The sequence below is a fragment of the Centropristis striata genome, chromosome 9, assembly GCF_030273125.1.
Source record: "Centropristis striata isolate RG_2023a ecotype Rhode Island chromosome 9, C.striata_1.0, whole genome shotgun sequence".
NCBI lineage: Eukaryota > Metazoa > Chordata > Actinopteri > Perciformes > Serranidae > Centropristis > Centropristis striata.
This window is the reverse complement of record NC_081525.1, coordinates 34,746,229-34,768,487: the sequence shown is the minus strand read 5'-3', so window position 1 is coordinate 34,768,487 and position 22,259 is coordinate 34,746,229. Positions and strand designations below refer to the sequence as shown.

The window sequence follows — 22,259 nt, the reverse complement described above, 5'->3', positions numbered from 1 at the left end:
ATTATTATCTTTATTGTTGTCATGTTGTTCCTGAAATCACAATTTACAAAACGGACTGTAACCCCGTTGCTAATAAAATTCCTATTCATGCCAAATGCATTTTGCACAGTTGCTCTACTTACTGCTACTTTGTATTTCTGAGTCAGTCTTTTTAAGGTACCGTAGATCACGCCAGCCTCTGTGGGAACTATTTTCATGCACCAAAAGTCTCACAAGTTAACCCATGTACTCCTTTTTCCTCACTGTAATTATTTCATGCTACGTTGCTCCACTGCATTCCTGAGCTCTCTTGCTCGGCTTCAACCAAGTCACAATGTTTGAATGAATGTTTTGTGCACTTGTTTTGCGAATACAAGAGCAAATTTATATCTATAACTGTGAGGCTGATTGGTCACTGTGGCATCAATTCCAGTAGTTGCTGTAGATACAGATGTCTAATGCATAGTGGAAATATAGTGCATAATTGGTTTACTAAAGCTATTAATGCCCCAATTTATAGTACAGTCACACAAATGTTTTTACTTTTGCCAAATTAGATATCTATTTGAAAGTGTTGGTGTTTGTAAAGGCTGTGCTTAAACAGCAGTCTTCCTGAAATTACAATGGGTCCTTTGTCACATAGAACATTTTGCAACATATCCTCATAAACAGGTTTGTATGGTTTCTTACAAAAACGTATGCGCAACAGTTGGTATAATATCTTAAGAAATAAAACAGTTTAATTTATTCTGTTGTGTGCAAGATCATTGTTTTAAGCAACCTTGTTAAGGTTCGAAAAAAAGAACAGGGTTTGGGTTAAAATAACTTCCATATACAACTACTGTTGCAGATATGCAGATGACTGTGATGTGGAAACATGGCATAGTAGCGTACAGAATTTCATTTACAGGTCAACTTAAATTAAGAATGTTGACTTTTAGTTTTTAGGAGACAAGATGACTGGTCTCCTGGGTCTAAGTCCAGATTTTCTGTGTCTTACTCTGCATCGCCTTGTTCCCTGCTTTTCTCCCGTCATTATTGCTACGACCACTAAGGGGTGCTGCCTCAAGACAAAAATCGATATGGGTCATATGAGAATAAAAAGCACAGCTGCTTTTTATTTAATAAAACCAAGCAGCTCTTTTTTAAAAACAGTTCTTTGTGTTTTGAGTTGTGTGTATAAACTATTGCCACGCTAATTGGCTGAAGATACAAGGCTTTTTAAAGTGAAAAGAATAACTCAGGATAATATTTTAGCTATGTTTTATCTATGGGGGCAGCTGATCGGGGAGAGTCAGGACAGAAGCCAGACATCATGTCCCGCCTATTAGCTCCACAGTGCCAGGCTCATCTATCTTTATTGGTCATCCATTAGCCTGTATTAAAGGGAGACACGGGATAATAGCAGTAATGATGCTGATGATGGACTTAGACTGCGGGTACACACGTCATCATTGCAGTGTTGCGCCTGGAATCATAAAGAGTTCCCACTGACAAACGGACAGATGGACAGACAGATAAAATAAACGATCTGTTTATGCGTCCAATCAGTGTATGAGTGTAAATATGTGTGGCAGACAAATATAGTGAGAAAAAGAGAATAAGATGAGGTCTTGCAATTTAGATTTAAAAAAAAAACATCTGCAGTGCTTAGAGGTGTGTGCATTAACTTAACAGCACGTAAACAGTCAACCTAAAGGCAGCACCTGTGCCAATCTGCAGCATGGACAGATGCTGGTACAGGTGTGTGCGTGATGATGGTTGGCAGGGGCGAGCGCCAGCCTGAGCAGCAGCAGACAACAGACCCAGCAAAATGACGATGCCAGGCATTAGATAGCCGGGACGGAGGGATCATTAAGGCAACTTTCTGGAAAGATGCTCTAAGATCAGGAAAGCACCGAGCAAAATGAAGATATGGGTGTCTGGTTCCAAGATGACAGATTCAGAGGAGCGCAAATGTCTTTTATGGGCAACGCGCCACCACGATCAATCACAACTGTTTACAGTCCGGGGTAAAATCGTTTTCCTATTTTGGTTAGAGGCACGTCACCAGTCTTTCTCTTATTATGCCTCTTAATTAGCTCCGCATGAATTACTAATCAACCATGAAGAAGGCATTCACCAATTTAAAAAGTGATAGCCCATGAAATGAACAGCAGAGTCTCATACAAGCACATCAGTTACTAATGCTGCAGGGACTGAAAGCAGACCTTTGACTGAAAGAGAGACAGAAATAAAGACACACACACACACACACACACACACACACACACACACACACACAGAGGCAAACCGTATTGTGAATAAATCCTTCATTAAGTATTTAGAGTGGTATCGGCGCTGGCCTTGCCATCATGCTGTGTATTCTCAGTGATCCACCCAGGAGACATTGATCTTCTTCATAAGGAACATAATGACCACCACAGAAATACTGATCATATTTCAGCACCAGTCAATTCAGTTCATTAGAGCCGCTCTACCTCCAACTGCGGCCCTGTATTGATCTCACCACTGTCACCAGACTGTTATTCTCCGCTAACTAGATAGGGAACTCACAAAACGTAATTTATACAGTAGCAACAGCAAGTCGAACAACAGACTACAGGGAACAAAAAAGAGCAAATATATAAAAGACGGAATATTGCCCCATCTGTGTAAGAGCAGCGTGGACGAGCTGTCTCTGTGCCCTTTCTGCATCGGCATCAAATGTCACACACGACACAAGAAATCCTAAAAGTATCAAGGCTGTCCCCGGGTTTCAGAGAGAATTTTTTTTTATGCCTCTAATACCTTTTCCACCGTCTCCTCTCCTCTAATCTCCACTTATCTGGCAGCCAGGTGAGCTGCCGCACATGGCTGGTGGGCAGGCTTTGGTCTGTGGGAATACAGCTCATCTTAATGGCATTTTTCCCCCTTTTCCTTCTCCTCCCATTGCTTCTCTTACCCTTTCCTCCAGGGTAGCTGTCAGAAAGAGATGGAGGAAGCCAGAGAACTTCTCATTGCTGCTGTAGCTGACAGCAGGGGAGCCACTGGGATTGGACGAGCGACCACAGCCGCCCGTCATGCGGAGGGGCAGCCAGGCTCACAGGTGCACAGCATCTGACAGATAATAGCAGATAAAACCCGGGCCAACCAGCAGCTCGCTCCACGCTGGTGGTGGGGTTGGTGGATCAGATGGGGGGGGGGCATGTTGAGGGGCAAGGTGCTTTGACAACTAGCAGCCTTTACTTAACCACCGACCAGCCAGACACTCACACCCACACACACACTAGTCAAGGACAAGCAAGGCCACAGATCATAAAAGCCTCCACAGAAGCATTCCTGCAGCTTACTGTACACTTGAAGGAGGTTAAGATTGATTCAGAGCTTAATACAGACTGTTGGTGCAGCTGCTGCATCTGAAGAAGCACATCAAAACCCAGCAGTCGTCTTATTCGTTTATTTTTTTGCCATTACGCGCTGCTCTTTTATTACTCTTGTTTTAATTTCAGTTGAAAGAGCTGCGAGTCTCTAAAGCACAATAAAATCTGTTTATGCCACAAAGCTTTTTCCCTTGCACCCTCATTCTATTTGGTGTTTTTAAAAAAAAAATTCATATCCAAATCTGCTTTTCATCTTAGCGAGCGAAATCTAAACTCCATTGAACAAAAATGCAAAACACATTTTCATCTGTTTAAGCTTAAATAATGCTGACCCAAACCTATTTAAATCTGTGGCATCTCCTCTGCCTTTCAGATTCAGGATGGCAGCTGATGTGACAACGGGAAACACAGTCTATCTCTCTGTCACTGCTCAGACACATTTAGTTCTGTGGAGGAGAAAACAGTCAAGACAAATCTGGCAATCAGGTGCTGCATGGCCTGAGACACACAGCCTGACAACGGTCTGCACCTCTGTTCTCACTGAGCTGCTGCTGCTGCTGACAGACAGCTGCAGAGGGTTTTAAGGTGCAATTTTTACTGTCACATATATAAAAGGGACACTCCACCCCAAAATAAAATAAAAACATATTCTTTCTCTTATCTGTAGTACTATTTATCAATCTATCAATGTGAGTTTTGGAGATATTGGCCTTGTATATACAGACGCTGTTTCATTTAACATATAACATTTAACATAATATTTTCTTTCCTACATGAAGCTGCAACAACCAGCTCTGTGGAATATCTCAGGGAGCCAGATCATGATTTCTGAAAAGAGACATTGTTGTTAAGTCTTTCTTTTGGGCAAAACAAACAAATTGTAATAGTGTTTCATTATATCTGAGAAGGCAGAAATCTATTTGACCTCCAACACTTCACAACAGTCTAAACTGATAAATAGCATCAATTTTGGGGTGAACTGTTTCCTTTCGGTGACTACATCTTTGACAATATTTTTGATCAATACCTATGAATATGTAATTATCCTCCAAGGTTTATCACAATAATTTGTTTCTGACAAATTTCTCAATTTAAAAATCTAGTATTATCATTTCTGTTGAATGTCTGCTCTGGCTTGTTGACTGTAATTGGCCAGTGAAAATCTGTATCATTTCTTGGTCTCCAATAGAGGTGAGTGCAAAGTCACACACACACACACACACACACACACACACACACACACACACACACACACACACACACACACACACACACAGAGGACAGCAGGGCGGTGTAATGAATATAGAATTTCCTGAATTTAAAGGACTTGGGTTCAAGTGTCTGCTGCGTTTAAGTTTCCTGGAGAAAAACCAAGGCTTATCTGCCACTGAAAGCAGGGCAATTAAAAGTAGAGTTTCCCTATGGAAATTAATAATGTATAACATTTTTATTTATACATACAGTCCTCTCCATACACACCAAATGGGCATATGTGGATCTGACAGAAGGACTGAGGCAAAGACTGAGAAAAGGCTGATAATGACCTTGACCATGGCAGCCAATATCTCCTGGCAACGTACGTATACCTGCACAGAATATTTCCATATGAACAATTTAGCAGAGTGACAGGTTATCATATTAACAATTCACCTTAGCGGTGAAAGCCATACTATTAGTCACAGGTATGGTAAGGTAAGATGCCTCGATATTAAGGAGCCTATAGGCTCTGGAGCACGGGATGCAATTGTGAATAACAGTGATATAGTGGTTGTTTAGAGACGCAATGTCCTGGCCACACACACACACACACACACACACACACACATACACACACAGTCCAAAAACTCAATCCAACAGCCATAACACAGAGACAGAGTGGCATCAACCTCTATTATCTAGTCCCTATGCTGCTAACACAAAAGGCTCCCTGGAACAAAAATCCAATCAGTCCTCTCTAGGAGGATTTGCTCCACAGCAGTGCTCAGCAACACTGGTGGCTCTGCTGGTGACAAAGAAATAATCTCAGAGCCCACAGCCTGTTCACAGCCTGTTTACTGCCTCCGTCACATCGCCCTTTTAGAAAGAGGACAGACAGAGTCTACGCTTCTCTGTTGTCATTTACTGTCCTCTGAGTTTAGCACACTCTCCCTCTCTCCTTTTCTGCATGCAAAAACATGAAACACATGGTTGGCTGTGTGTACAGTGCGTGAAATTACGGTATTTGCGACTCAGGGAATATTTACTCAAAGCATTAGTAATATAGGCTTGGCAAAAAAGAACCCTCAGGCATATAGGCTCTAAATAATTGTTTAATGACAAATATTTTCTAAATATTTTCAATATTGTGTTGCCCCTCACTCCCCTTTCCTCTGGTTCCTATCTCTCCATTCTTTGTCTGGTAAATTATCATACTCGTTCTCCATTCATTAGCATGCCGCTGCTTATTTAGCTACGCTTCTGAGAAACCTTCAACAAAATCAACTGGAAAATACTCAATATGAAGCGGCCATCGTGCCCCTCTCCCTCCCTCCCTCCCATCCTTCATCTCCTTCTTTGTTTGTTTTATGTGCTTTTTTTAACCACATCAAAATGGAAGCATAGTCTCCCATAATGAAGAGGAGGGAGATAAAATATGCAAATTCACAGAGAAAGGATATAATTAGGGCAATAATAGGAAGTGTTGTTTTCACAGCTGCTCATTTACACAAAAGCCTGATAGTATTTTTTATATATAAATAATGTTCTTCTCTGTTTTCTCTCTTTTGTCTTCCCTCCCTCCCTCTTTAAAGGTGCAAAGTCTTGTGCTCCACTCAAAACAAATCTCTGCAGCTCCCCGGCCTTAAAGTCAGTCAACCACGCAGTGATTGAGCCACCCAGAGATTTCTATCAGCTCAGGTATGTACCACAGGCCTGCGTAACAAGCAGGAGGCTGCATACAGGTTGTTCCAGACTTTTTCACCTTCCCTGGGTCAGCTAAGGCTGGATAAAAACACTGTCTCTATCCAGGCTTGAGAATGTAGCTCACACTTTCTTAAAGTATTATACAATATATACACTCACCAACCAGTTATTTATGTATGAACAACTCAATGCATTCAGGCATGTAGACATGGTGAAGATGACCTGCTGAAGATCAAAGTGAGCATCAAAATGAGGAAGAAAGGTGATTTAAGTGACTTGGAATGTGGCATGGTTGTTGGTGCCAGATTGGCAGGTCTGAGTGTTTCTTATCATCATTATCATTATAGGATCTACTAGGGTTTACAGAGAAATGTCTGAAAAAGAGGAAATATCCAGTAAGGGCCAGTTCTTTGGGACAAAATGCCGGTGAGTATATATACATAAATATAAATGTTTAGGGTAAATTGCTATTTTCCCAAACCCTTCTAATAAGTTCTTTCCCATGTAACCTTCTTGATGATGCAGTTCCCACATATACCCAGTGTGTATTACCCATAGGTATACCGATGGTGGATACCAATTTGGAGAAGCAGATTACCACCACAAAAGATAAGCAATCTACTACTGCAGACCCCATGTTGGTTTAAGAACGAAAGTCACATAATAACAAAATCATGCTCCTTGCATGGTGTGTTCACTGGATGTAAAAAAGGATGGGTTAAGTGCAGAGGTTGAATTTCCCCATTGTGGGATTAATAAAAGTAATTAATCTTAATCTTAAATCAACCAACAGATTGAGGCAGCAGAAAGCCTGCAACTCCTGTGTTTTATGAGGTAAAATGACTGTTTTTGTCAAAGGCGTCTGAAGAGAATGACTGCTGTGGAAGCGGGGCAGCTGCAAAATGTGTGTTAGCTATCTACAAGAAAGGCCCAGCCAACAACAATTAAATATAAACAAATCAATATCATAATAAGTGTGCACTATATTTAAAATATTATCATTGCTTTAACTTGCAGTCAGACAGCTCTTTACATTGGGAGAGCTGAAGCCTATATCTGTGCTCTCTTCAAAGCCACCAGACACCATTGGCAAAAACAGTAATTTTATCTGCAGAACATGGGAGTTGCGTCCGCTATTTGTGTCCACAGTCCTACATTGCTCAGCTTCTGTGCTGTTATTTCCAAATTTTCCACAGTTAAATCCGCTTGTGCTAGCTTTCATATTATTCCTAACCAAGCGGCAACCTCCAAGTCTGAGCAACGAGGAAAACCAGGAAGTGCCTTAGGCTGCATTCTACCGAAAATTCCAGAAGTGGTTGCTAAGAGTGGCTGCAAAAAAAATCTTTCCAGTCATTTCAATGCAAAATTTGAAAACGTCTCACTTGAATTATTACCTCAGAAATGTTTTTTTAGGACAACACTACGGTCTCAATCGCTATTAAAAAAAAAAAATAATAATAATAATAATAACGGTCCCATTTAGAAGAAAATAGAAGATAAAGAATCATATGATTAGGGGCGTGGCGACCTTTGATTGACAGGTCACTAAGAAGGCAAGTCTTCATCAGGAGAGAAGCAGATCGATTCGTATCCACGACAACATGTCAATAAAGTTATATATAACGTTATATAGATATAAAAAAGGACGTTTACCGGTTTGGTCTCATAATTTTGACCCTTTCACTGTATTTTCACTTAATGACTTAATGTTTATTTGAACGTTTTGTTCATTAATAATGTCTTGTTCAGCATTTGGTTGGACTAACAGACACTCCAAGGAGTCGCTGTTCAATTTTCTGAGGTAAGTAACATGCATTTTGTTTTTGTTTTTTGCTAGCCAAAACTAACATCCCAGTTAATGCTCCAGTTAATGCTAACATGAATTAGCAGCAGCTTCTCTCAGGTTGAGGTGTAGAGAGGCTGTAGTCAGTGATCAGATCCCTCTCCTCCTCCACAGTCCAGATATGGTCTGCTCCCCGTATCAGAAACAAGATGGTGACGCGTGTAACACTGAACTCGATGCTTCCAACGGGCAGTCCGCAAACCAACGGGTGACGTCATGGTCACTATGTCCAATATTTATATACAGTCTGTGTTCCTAACCTCATTGATTAGCTTACCCCGGTAACCTACAACACATCTTTTTGTTAACAGCGGAGAGTGGAAAATCTATAGACTTGCTGCTGCCACTGGTTTATTTATGTCAACAATTAAAAGCAGTGTCACAAATTGAAAAAGAAAAAAAAAGAGACTGTTCTCTGTTTCAAAATAAGGGACAAGGTCATTGTTAGCATTTCAGAAATTACAGTGAACATGGATAAATAGTGCTTAAGATTGGTGCACAGAGAGAAATGCAACTGCTTTGTTGGCCAAATCTTTGTTGCTCATCTCTAAGATGTGTGATTATAGAAAGATGGGGGTAAATGAGGATGAAATGAAAGCTTAATGAACGAGTGTAAGTTTCAACAAAATTCAAAGGAGGGATTTGTCCGGCAGATTAAGATCACCTGATGAAAGTCTGTACAGTTGAACAAGAAAGAAACTGATACATATGAGGGGTTACTTTTCATTGATGTGGAAGAATAAAGGAAGAAAGATTAATGTTCTGACACAAACGTGTTTTCTTCAAAGTCAATGATGATGGTAGCACCGCCAAGAGTTTAAATATTCTCCCCGTGTCTCATGAAGCGAGCATCTCATAGGATTTAGAGGTGGGAGGGAAACTCTTACTACACCGATGTGACAGAACTCCATGAATGCGATTTGCAAGAGGACCAAGAGAAAATACATCATATTCAAAACAACAGCACCACCACAACAAAGACATAAATACATGATATATCACTATACTGTTTGGATGGCTGCCCGGAGACTTTCATCTAAAGAAATGGAAGCTATTAAATGGCTGAGAGAAGGCCAGGCTGGTGCATTGTGTAAATTAGAGAAAACTCTGCTGACCCCACATTCACACTGCAGACAATTTAGCTCGAAGTAATATTGCATATTCTGACATGTGTATGTGCAAATAGAAAGATACTTCCTAGGAGTGAAAGCGAGGCTCAAGGAAGTCTTAAACTCAATTTTTCCTGTACATAAAGGAATAAAAGAACTAAAACATGTATTTCATTTGTCTTCCTCAGTTTATGAGTTTAGTGCTTGTCTTAGTTGGCCATAATAAGTGTGGTAGGCAGACAACAAACTTCTTGCCGACGGCTGAGCTTTCTGCAATAACCGGCTATCAACAGCCAAACCAATTTCCACGGCTCCCTATTTTCCTAATGGTGTGTTTGTTTTATTAACTGTTGCTCCTCCTGGCAATTTGAGAAACTGTAAGTGCCATCCTGGTAAGAAACCTAATTTTCATGTTTACTGTTCTGGTGAAAGTGTGAAATAGATCAGAATTTTAATTTCAGTATTTCATTCATCACTTGTCACCTATTTTTTAATAAGATGAAGTATTACCGTCCAAATCATGGCTGTTTACCTGGACTTGTAGGTCTTTTTTGTAGCTGGCAAACACATTTGCCTCATAGTGAGGGATTTCTCCACCATACTGCAGATTACTTAAAATTAATTTTACTTATTTAAACATTGAATATTTTGAATGGGTATATCACCTCCTGTGGTATAACTAAAAAGACTTACTGCACAGACCACTACCAGAATGTTACTTACATTTTAATTTTATTTGGCTAAATAATTTCATGTGCACTGGTAGGAAACTTAAAAGGCATAAAAAAGTGGATATAGTCACGTGACATCCCCCACTGGTTTGTGGACTACGGTTTTGAAGCCTTGAGTCTGGCATTTTGACTGTCGCCATCTTGGTTTTTGGAGCCAGAGTGACCATATTTGGGTGAGAACATGGAACTGGAGAGATTACACATGTTACCAGCCTGGTGTGGCCAGATACCATTAGCACAGCAAATGCTCAGCTACCAGCTAACACTAGCTTGGTGAGCAAGGTGCATCCATAATTCACATTAACTGTGATATATATGACAATGCTATAGCCTGGCTAACGGCAGACTAATCACAAATGAGATTAGTCTGGAAACCAGCCATTCATTTTTCCGTAGAGGAGGCGTGGTTTACGATCCTCCAGAACCGTTTATTGGGCGCTACGGTTGTCTATCAACGTATGTAGAGCGACAGAAATGGATGTTTACATAGCCGGACTAGCCCTCTAGCATCTCTACTTTGAGACAAAAATGCTCAGCTGTGCTTCTGCAACGTTTTTCTGCAGCATGTTCTGGCTCTGGCTGCACTATAGTTTCATCTCACAGTCTACTGGCAGTGTTGGTGTGTGTGTGTGTGTCTGTGAGAGAGTGTTGCTCGCTGCTTTGCTCCTCCAGTTCTCGCTTTCTGCAAGATTATTTATTTTTACGCCTTATCCCCCCTCATGTCATTCAGCCACACACATCCACTGATTTTATGGGCAGTAGACGAGCTGATGCGGGTCTTTCGGCGGCTCCGCTGTCCCCCGGCTCGGAGCGAGATCACCGGTATTACAGCAGCTAGCGGTAGCGGGGCTAGTTGGTAGATTAGGCTTTTGCCAAATCCTGTCGGAAGCAAGGCTAAAACTACGGAAGCCCTGAACCGCAAGTGAAGAAAACAATTTTTGAGATGTTATCTCGTTATTTCGAGATAGTATCTCGTAATAACGAGATAAAATCTCGTTATTTCGAGATAGTATCTCGTAATAACGAGATAAAATCTCGTTATTTCGAGATAACACACTTATGTAAAAAAAAAAAAAAAAAAAAAAATTTTTTAATTTTTTACTGTCAGATATTATCTCGTTATTTCGAGATACTAAGTCGTTATTTCGAGATACTATCTCGTTATTTCGAGATACTATCTCGTTATTTCGAGATACTAAGTCGTTATTTCGAGATAACACACCTATGTAAAAAAAAAAAAAAAAAAAAATATTTTTTACTGTCAGATATAATCTCGTTATTTCGAGATACTAAGTCGTTATTTCGAGATACTATCTCGTTATTTCGAGATACTAAGTCGTTATTTCGAGATAACACTTAGGCCTATGCTGTCTCAGTGAACGGACCGGGCTGTCCAGTACCGGCTTCCTCGTGAGGAGATCCACCGCCTCGTCACGCTCGTGTCACAACACATCCAGAGGGCAACCCGCTGCAATTTTGCCCTCAGCCCGGAGGTGCAGCTCCTGGCCGCGCTGCGTTTTTACGCAGTGGGGAGCTTCCTGGAGGTGGTGGGGGACGGCACCGGCCTCAGCAAGGCACCGGTTTCACGGAGTGTGGCAGCCGTGACACCGATCCTCCTGCGCCATGCCCGGAGACACATCAGGATGCCCACCACGCGGGACGAGTTCCGCCAGTGGGGTATATATGCGTTAATGGCTTGATTACTGCTCGGATACACCTGTTAGCTGTGATCACACACACACACACACACACACACACACACACACACGCACACGTAGCCTTATTGCACAGGTGTGTGGGGTGACTTAAGCGCTGATAAAGTGGTGGGTGATCGATTTGCCTGGCATCGATTGATTTATATTTCAGCACCACGGCGGTGGACAGCTCCCACTAAGAGCTTCTTAAGAAGCTTCTTTGGCGGGATCTTAAGAAGGCAGTTAAGAACGCATCTGGGAAACACCCCTATCTTAGCGCTCCTTCTAAGCCGAACCCTTCTTAAAAGCCTTCTTAAGTCCTTAAGAACGAGCGAATCTGGGAAACGCGAATTAATTCGAGATCTTGAGAAAACAAAACAATAGTGTAGTCCAGACGCGTAGCCAGTAATGTAATGTATTTGTAACCCGGCCCGTATGGGATGAGCCTCTCCACACCCTGGGACTCTGCGTTGTGTTGTTTATGATGATGGAGGGCGGAGGAGGGACCAGTCGGACACGGTTGGTCGTTATATTGCGGCTCGGACCGCGTCGTGCTTTATTTCTCACAACGGCTGGCAGCTCAACCTTAAACAGTACCAGTAAACACTGGCGTGAGACAACAGAAAGATTAAAGGCTTGTGTTGTGTCCTTACTGATTTCCACAGTAACTGGTTGCCGGAGATCTGCGCAGTTTCTGTTACGCGTGAGCTGTCCGTGGCACTGAAACAACAACCGCCCTTAATGTGATAATTTTCTGTCTGATGCAGGTCTACGTTATGCTATACGTTAACACTTTATCGAGCCTACTGATTGGGTTCATCTGTAGTCGGCACTTTGTGCAATAAAATGATTTATTGTGCCGTGCGATAGAGCCGATACGCATGTTTTGTCTTTCCTGTTGTATTGTGTGCAGCCTTTATAGAGCTCTGTTGGGAGAGCTTGTGTGAAATATTATTTCTGCCTTCGCCACTGGTAGTATTCCCTCTGGGTCCAAAACGGATTGCACTACACACACAAAGTTTCTAGTGACCCGCAATCCTGCTGATCTGCATCTCTCAGTCATCATCTGGTATCCATGGAGACACCCGGTGGCGAAGGCAGAAATAATATTTCGGGTGGGCCAGTACAAAAGTGGATGGGCCATCTTTTCCCAGAAAAAGGACTCGTAAAAATGTAGAACTATAAAAATGACAAATATAGACAAACTGGAAAAATAGTGACTATTTTACTTTGCAACATTATGCATTACAAAGGAAATGACAGCAAAACACTGCCTCTAACACAAGCTCTCCCAACAGAGTTTTATAAAGGCTGTACACAATACAACAGTAAAGACAAAACATGCGTATCGGCTCTATCGCACGGCACAATAAATCATTTTATTGCACAAAGTGCCGACTACAGATGAACCCAATCAGTAGGCTCGATAAAGTGTTAACGTACAGCATAACATAGACCTGCATCAGACAGAAAATTATCACATTAAGGGCGGTTGTTGTTTCAGTGCCACGGACAGCTCACGCGCAACAGAAACTGCGCAGATCTCCGGCAACCAGTTAGTGTGGAAACCAGTAAGGACACAACACAAGCCTTTAATCTTTCTGTTGTCTCACGCCAGTGTTTACTGGTACTGTTTAAGGTTGAGCTGCCAGCCGTTGTGAGAAATAAAGCACGACGCGGTCCGAGCCGCAATATAACGACCAACCGTGTCCGACTGGTCCCTCCTCCGCCCTCCATCATCATAAACAACACAACGCAGAGTCCCAGGGTGTGGAGAGGCTCATCCCATACGGGCCGGGTTACAAATACATTACATTACTGGCTACGCGTCTGGACTACACTATTGTTTTGTTTTCTCAAGATCTCGAATTAATTCGCGTTTCCCAGATTCGCTCGTTCTTAAGGACTTAAGAAGGCTTTTAAGAAGGGTTCGGCTTAGAAGGAGCGCTAAGATAGGGGTGTTTCCCAGATGCGTTCTTAACTGCCTTCTTAAGATCCCGCCAAAGAAGCTTCTTAAGAAGCTCTTAGTGGGAGCTGTCCACCGCCGTGGTGCTGAAATATAAATCAATCGATGCCAGGCAAATCGATCACCCACCACTTTATCAGCGCTTAAGTCACCCCACACACCTGTGCAATAAGGCTACGTGTGCGTGTGTGTGTGTGTGTGTGTGTGTGTGTGTGATCACAGCTAACAGGTGTATCCGAGCAGTAATCAAGCCATTAACGCATATATACCCCACTGGCGGAACTCGTCCCGCGTGGTGGGCATCCTGATGTGTCTCCGGGCATGGCGCAGGAGGATCGGTGTCACGGCTGCCACACTCCGTGAAACCGGTGCCTTGCTGAGGCCGGTGCCGTCCCCCACCACCTCCAGGAAGCTCCCCACTGCGTAAAAACGCAGCGCGGCCAGGAGCTGCACCTCCGGGCTGAGGGCAAAATTGCAGCGGGTTGCCCTCTGGATGTGTTGTGACACGAGCGTGACGAGGCGGTGGATCTCCTCACGAGGAAGCCGGGACTGGACAGCCCGGTCCGTTCACTGAGACAGCATAGGCCTAAGTGTTATCTCGAAATAACGACTTAGTATCTCGAAATAACGAGATAGTATCTCGAAATAACGACTTAGTATCTCGAAATAACGAGATTATATCTGACAGTAAAAAATATTATTATTATTTTTTTTTTTACATAGGTGTGTTATCTCGAAATAACGACTTAGTATCTCGAAATAACGAGATAGTATCTCGAAATAACGAGATAGTATCTCGAAATAACGACTTAGTATCTCGAAATAACGAGATAATATCTGACAGTAAAAAATTAAAAAAATTTTTTTTTTTTTTTTTTTTTTACATAAGTGTGTTATCTCGAAATAACGAGATTTTATCTCGTTATTACGAGATACTATCTCGAAATAACGAGATTTTATCTCGTTATTACGAGATACTATCTCGAAATAACGAGATAACATCTCAAAATTTTTTTTCTTCACTTGCGGTTCAGGGCTTCCGTATAAAACATCCTTTTTCGCAAAAAAAAAAAAAGACACTTGGACTAATAGACACTCCTATTGAACTGAACTCAATGCTGAACTCAATGCTTCCAACGGGCGGCAAACCAATGAGTGACGTCACGGTGACTACATCCATTATTTATATACTGTCTATGGTTTGTACTTTAAACCCAGAAACAAGTTCATGGCTATAAAATGTACACAGTACCATGGATAAGTATTGCTATGTCTCTCCTGATTGACAGGTAGCTGTGATAGCAGTTTGTCAATCACAAGTTAGCCCTGCCTTAAAACATAAGCCTTGCTTTGTGGCCTATTTTACTCTAAATGGGACCATAATTAAAAAAAATTAACATCATGCTGTATTGAAGGTAACTTGAAACTAATGATTTGGTTTTAAAATCACTAGGAAAATATAAATCAAATAAGAATCGGGATCATTTTCTCATAGATCTCTGTACAATCTGACATATTTTTGCCAGTGGAGTTGTCCCCCTGCTGGCCATTAGAAAGAATGCAGGTTTAAGGCACTTTTCAGGCCTGAAGGTGGATGCTTGGTAGGAAATAATGGTGATTTGGGAAGTTATTTATTTTTTTTACTTTACTTTACTTTTATTATTCACATTATCCTCTGAATATCCCACTGGACTCTTGAAAACCAAAAGAAGTATCCATTTCTGCATTGAAGTTTGAATTTAGCAACATGAGCTGCTGTTTCTTTCTGCTTTGATGTCTGAGTTTTTGCTTTAACAAATGCCCTGACCAGGGATTTCCATGGAAACAATAAGGATGAAATAATTATGGTTGTGACCATCAGCTTCATACTTATGAATTGTATTCATATTGTGCAGATGCCATTCACATGCTGCATTTACATACTTCAATTTCCACGCCAAAACTATGTGGAATGAAAGATTCAGGCATTTGATTGTGAGCAGCTGGCTGTTCAAAACATGACCTCTGACCTCACAGATTAGTACAGTGGGTCTGTCCAGAGAGAGCAGAGCAGGAAACAAAGACTATCTGCAGAAAGAGAGGCTCTAATAAAGAGCATTTCTATTCCGTTCTGACAGAAACAGCAGGGAAATGGAGATACAAAGAGAGAAGTGATAGAGTGAAAAAAGAAGAAAGTGAGAGGAGAGATCTGAGAACTGCCTATTATCTCCATGCTGCTTCATTGCTTTAGACGCACACACACACATACATCCTGCACACATCTGTGCACGACCTAAAAGTGTGTGCACAAGTACATACACAAACACGCTCACACACAACCATCCTCTCAAATCTGCCCAGATCTCATGAATATGATTGACCTTTTTTTCCACTGTAATGCTGAGAGCGCATAAAGGGGAAAGGAGAAACTAAACAGAGGCAAGCAGAGTTAATTTAGAACAACACATTATTGGGTGCTGACTGCAGATATGGAAAAGGACAATCTAATCGATAAACCAAAAGAATGACAATGGCCTCTCGAATCAATGTCTGCACCCCATTTTCTCACTGTGAAAAAACAAAGCCTTCCATGCAGGTGTTTTTTGTTGTTTTGTTTTGTGCTGCCTGCACCTGTGTGCAGTGTGTGTGCACATGCTCGCGTGCATGTGCGTGTGTGTGTACCTGGCTGCTGCTGTGGTGGAACAGTTGCCAGGACTAATCATTATTTAGTTGTGGCGGGGCTGGAAAGGTCAGCAGTCTGAAATGTCAGGCTGTGTTCAACAGGAGCCAGATGCAGCCGTGCGCTGCTCAAGTGTCCAATTAAAGAGGGCCGAGTGAGGTTTGAGTGGGTCTGTGTGTGGGAGTGAGTCTGCATGTGTGTGTGAAATGAGAAAGAGGGACTAAAGAGATACCGTGTGTGTGTGTGCGTGTGTGTGTGTGTGTGTGTGTGGGGGGGGGGGGTCGTCACTATATCTGAGCTATATGTAAAGTTAATATACACTTAGTTACATGTGCGTGAACACATGTGTAAATGTGAACCATTTTCAGAGCAGCTAATGAACGCCATTAGAGATGGAGGCCAACAGAGCAGCGGGGGCAGAATCCTCATCAAACCCCTTTCTCTCTCACACACAGCACCTTATGAAGCCACTTGAGCCTATTAGTTTGTTCACACCCTGTGATTCCTCCTGCTGTCATTTCTATGAAGACGAGACGAAGAGAGCTGAATGCAAGATGGAAAAAAAAGGGAACAATGCAACACAAAAAAAGGCAGAAACAAAGGCAACACGGTCATATAGGATCAGTAATAAATAAGTGTAGATAACGAGAGATGCTAAGTCAAACGAGCAGAGGAATAAGAGCCAACAGTGGGGAGAGAGAAACGTGAGAGGATGACAAGGAGAAAGGGAGCAAAGGAGCGGAAACTCCTTTAATCTGCTGGGAGAAGGAGAGGGTGTCCTGCCTGTGTTTCCCTATCAGAGTCATTCATCTGAAAGCCTCACCTGCTCTTCATACAGCCATCATAATAACCTTCACCGTGTTCAGTGTGTCTGCGTGTGTGTGTCCGCTCACCTACTGTGAATAGTAATAAGCAGCAGGGCAGAATAAAATATGTCTGCCAAGTTAAGAATATAATAGACTTCCCTTCAAGGCCACACGTAACAACAGCCTGAATAATGACCTGCAATAATTTACACAGCACACTGAGCTCTACACTGGTCAGAGGAAGAAACCTTTCAGTGAGAAATAATTGAAAGCTATTTCAGTCTATCTAGGGCCCCTCCATGAGTGTAGACTAAACCCTGAAGGAGGGTAGGTCTCCTGCAATATAATGGAAGCTCGTCCAAAGAGAAGGAGATGCAAAAAGTTAAATTTTAAGATGAATTAAGATTAATTTAATGGGATGTCATTGCGACGGTAACAGTATCTTCTTTGCAGGGCATTTCATTATACCCAGAGTAAAACTTTAGAGCAAAAGTAAAGACTTTTTTCTGTATTTATCCTGCTGTTGTGCCATTTTACCTCTTTTAAAGCCCCATGGAGTGCTAAAGTTTGTCGCTGCATACTGGCTAACCAACAAAGAAAAGAGAGCAGAATTAAAATAACCTCGGAGAGCACAGAAGCTTTGCAAAGCATTCAGATCCCGTTTCCCTTTTTCCTTTTCTTGTTGCATAAGATTTCATTTAAATTTGATTGTTTTTGCTATCAATTTTAGACACTATAATAAGGCCCTTCAGAGACCTCTGAGGAGGCAGGAGCTTAAAATGGTAGAGGAGACTTTCTGTGACTGTTCACTTTGTGCAAGACAACAAAAGAAGAGCGACTGCAGTGGTGGGAAATAAAGAGTGTTAAAGGCTTACATGCTGATGCACCCTGCGGTACAAAACACATACTATCCTCATAACGGTTTGTATGTTATCTTCTGATAAGTTATGCACCATTTTTCTTGTGTTAAATGTCGAGCAACATAACTGTGCCTGTGCAAGCTCCTGCAGTACTGAACCTGTTTATGCATCAAAAATACTCGGTTATCTTTCGGAAAATCTCATTGTTTGTGTTAAAGGAACTACGTGTGTTGTGTAAGAAATATTAGTTGAGTTATATTGAAGTTCATTTCCGAGTAAGAAGAGTGAATGAGAACAGCCTTAAGAGCAATGACAGCCCTGCATTCACCCAAACAGGAGGTGGTGTGTTTTTATGAGAATGGCTAGACGAAAGTCCGTTCTTAGTAAATCACATTTGACAGCCCATCTGGAGTTTACCAACCTCAAAGCATTAGGAAAAATACCCTCTGCTCTAACGAGAAAAAACACAAGTAAACCACCTTCAGATGACTTAAAAATGAAACATGGTGACAGCAACATGTTACTGCAGTGAAAATGATCAGAGAAGACACTGGGAGACATGTCAGGACTGAGAAACCATGCTCAGTAGATTAGTCTGTAAATCCATGTTTGTAAAAAGGACAAATTTAAAGTGGCAGTTCAGCCCCAAAATACTCATATAATGCTATTTATCACTCTAGATTGCTTTGGTGTGAGTTGCAGATATCTGACTTGATTAAAATACAATGGAACAAGATGACACTTGTTACATCATGACCTGAATACGAAAGATAATCCACAGAGGTTGTTATGAGCAGTTTCATGAAGGAACTTTTTTCTTTCGACCAACTGTAAAACTGTATCACTGTGTATATAAAATATGTCATTTTTTACTTTTTGGGGGAACTGTACCTTAAATAGCATGATGTCCAACTTCAAAACCCTGAAAAATATTCTAATAAGACATAAGAAACTGGAGAACATGAATTTATGACATTTGTGAACCAATCCATGAGGAAATACCCCATGAGACTGAGACTTTCTGAGGTCAAAATTAGTTGCTGTATACGTGCATACATTTAAGCATATAGTTCTATGCCAAAATCTAATCTTGACGATAAAAGGTGTTGCTGTAAAGTCTGTCCCTTCTCTCTATTCGCCTGCCCTCTGTCAAACTCTGAAGGCCAGTGGCGAGCCTTGCCTCCGCCCAGGGCCGAGGAACAGCTGCAACATAAACCTGCTAAATTAACCCAGTCTTCAAGAGCCTCATATAAGCATTATTCTAATCAAAGCATATTAGATCATCCAGATACTTTAGACATATGGGTCTCTGCGTCCTCCTCGCCGTCCCCATCTGTTTCTCCTCCCCCGTTTTTTCGACTTTCTCCTTGCTTTCCATCTCAGCGGATCCCTCGCTCTCACAGCTGCCTCTCTACAGTAAGAGACTGCCACAGATTTCTAACAGTGCAACTACTTTGTGACATGTTTCCACGCCCAGTCAAACTTGGAGCACCATATGCGTGTCTGACTGCTACATGTTACAAGTTTGAGGTGCATACTGGATACAACTGCTCGGCACAGACTGCACATACATTTTGCCTCTCTTATGCAGACTAAAAATGAGCTTATATCCTCTAAAAAACAAAACACAAACTAAATTTACTCTTAAATATTAGATTTATGTTCTTTACTGAAATGTCCATATGTGCATATATGCTTCCTTTCACAAACACAATGCAAAAACTGCTGATATGGTTGTATAAAACAGTGAAAAGTAGTTTTAATACTCGTGTGTTACTCAGTTTGTTATGGGATGCTCTTTCAGTATGTGTTTCAACAGTGTATCATGCAAGATAGATCATATTTTGTCTTTAAAAACAGTGTGGAACATTGTGTGCAAATGGTAGTTCATCATATTGTTTAAAAAGGAGTATTTATGTGAGTGTTTCTGAAGCATGTGTCTCCATGAGGACGAAGCACATCAGCTGTGTTTATGACATCATTTCAGAAGTGTGTACCGGAGGGTTTCTGGAGCATATGTTAGTGTTTCGTAACATTTGGATGTGAAAGCATCTTGTAAAGACATAGCAAGTAAAATGTGTTAAATTGCATGGTTAAGTCTACATTACATTACATTTAGCAACTTCTGCGACAAACAAACAAACAACGCACTTACACATATATAAAGTTATTCAGACACACAGAGACTACAATCAGGTGTCACACAAAGGCTGGCATATAATAAGATTATAATGAGAAACTTAATAAATCTAATAATTAGATCAAGACAAACACATTTACTGGTTTGGATGTCTTCATCAACATAGTTTAATAATCAGGGACATTAGCATAAATGTAATCCATCTCAGAAGAAGAACTTGATAGCTTTATTAGAAATATTATGACAGTCGACAATTACTGTTGGATTGTTATCTAACCTGGTGACTAATCTCTTAACAATCCTTAAATAAATGCAAAGCAGAGCTCTAATGATTTGTCAACTAATCAATAAGTTGAGGAATGCTTTATATAATGGCAGAAAATGCTTCTCAAAAACGCTTTTTTTTCCTCACATTAATCTGAATATCCTTTATACTATTGGGTATCAGATATTAAACTGACTAAGGCATTTAAAGACATCACCTTGGACATTTTTCACTGTTTCACTGAATTTCAAGAATAATTGAGTGAGAAATTAACATGGTTGTAACCTGAGTACCATATGCTCTACAAGACCTGCTCTTACAACACACATGGAGGGATGTACACACATGTAGCGTACACTTGGGGCCACATGCTTGCCCTAATGACTTGTGTGACTGAATTCTGAAAACTTACTTGATTCCTGTGGTCTATGTCTAGTACCTTCAGGTTGAATGCACTTATTGTAAGTCGCTTTGGAAAAAAGCGTCTGCTAAATGACTGATCTGCAAAATTCATGGGCTTTATATTCTCCCATCATCCCCATTATTGAAGCTTCAGGAAATAATTATTTGACAGCATCCTTTAACACACATAGAGTAGCTCAAATAACTGACCAGCAATCATCAAATCAGCAGAGCTTCTGGTTCAGGGCACAGTAACTGTGTTATCTGCGTATGTCCTACTACCCAGCTGTGCAGTTATTTGTTTGTGTAGGCAATCAGCATCCACTAAAACAGCTTGTAACTCTTTTAGTATCTAGAAGTGAGTTATAGGGAAAGACACTGCATGTCTGACTGGCATGTTTCCATAGTACACTGATGCTCAGGTGGACTGTGGGTGGAAGTGAAGTCATAAGATGTCAGGGACTTACCGGGGTTGGTGATGGTTAACAGGTCAAGACGCCGTTGTTGCTGGAACAAAAAGAGAAAAGAAACTTAGTTGATTGTCATAGCATTATTGTCAGTTACTGGTATTCATGTTGCAGGATGACTATTTATCAATCTCACATATACAATATGAGTTTAGTTTGCTCAGCAATAAGCCTTTTGCAGTAGCTTGATGGTAGTTCCATTCACATATGGAATTATTTCTAGAAGTTTATTTATTTATTTGTCATTTTATGATGTATTGAGCTTTAAATATTCTGTATGACTACTGGCTGATAACTGTAAATACAGAGACCGTTCATCAACTAGTTATGAAATGGTCTCAATTTAATACTGATGCCACGATATAAGACGCACATAAGCAAACAAACCATCTCGCTAATTTAAATGTCTGATTCACTGCAAAATCAGATGAAATGATTTATTGCATTGCTATGCATCTGCAAACAACTGTCTTTAAAAAATAAAAATAAAATAAGTTGCATCTTTCTTTCACTCACTCAAAAAAAATGCACATGCTAGCCAGATCAACATCTTTACAACAAGAGACGATGGTGCTCATGGAAACACTACTGCTTTTAACCACAAGGGGCACCAAAATCAGCAGAAAATGGAAGTTTATTAAAAAATTTATTTGAAATTAACATTTTTAACATTTGACTCGGTTGACTCTTTTGCAGTTTTGTATTGAAGTGTCATCATTTGACCAAAATACTTTGAGTTACAAATAACTTCTTAATAAAACTACTTCTGTAAAGGTATGTCTTCATCATCCAATGTGAAGAATCTACAAGCTTGTACAACTATATTTTAAAAGTGGTTTCTCCAACACTGTGTGCACACATTTAAGTGTGACCTCATGGGTTTTTATGGAGTGTGTTTGAAAGAGTGTGCAATTTTACACTTGACGTCTCCAGCAGCTGGGAAGGAGTCTAGAGGAGGCGCTAGCTGGCTGCCCCTCTCTTTAACCTGCTGCCTCCCTACACACACACACACTTACAAGACACACACACTTGACTGTTGAGCACTGCAGTAATCAACACCTCAGCCCTCCTCATC

At 41.1% G+C, this 22,259-nt stretch overlaps 1 protein-coding gene across 1 annotated transcript in view; it reads right to left on the bottom strand.

Moving 5' to 3' along the window:
• Positions 1–22,259, bottom strand: part of agbl4 (AGBL carboxypeptidase 4) — a 318,197-nt gene that overhangs the window by 84,995 nt on the left and 210,943 nt on the right. The window contains exon 6 of the mRNA XM_059341738.1: positions 21,185–21,224. Coding sequence (XP_059197721.1) covers positions 21,185–21,224 — 40 coding nt within the window. The remainder of the gene's footprint in view (positions 1–21,184; positions 21,225–22,259) is intronic.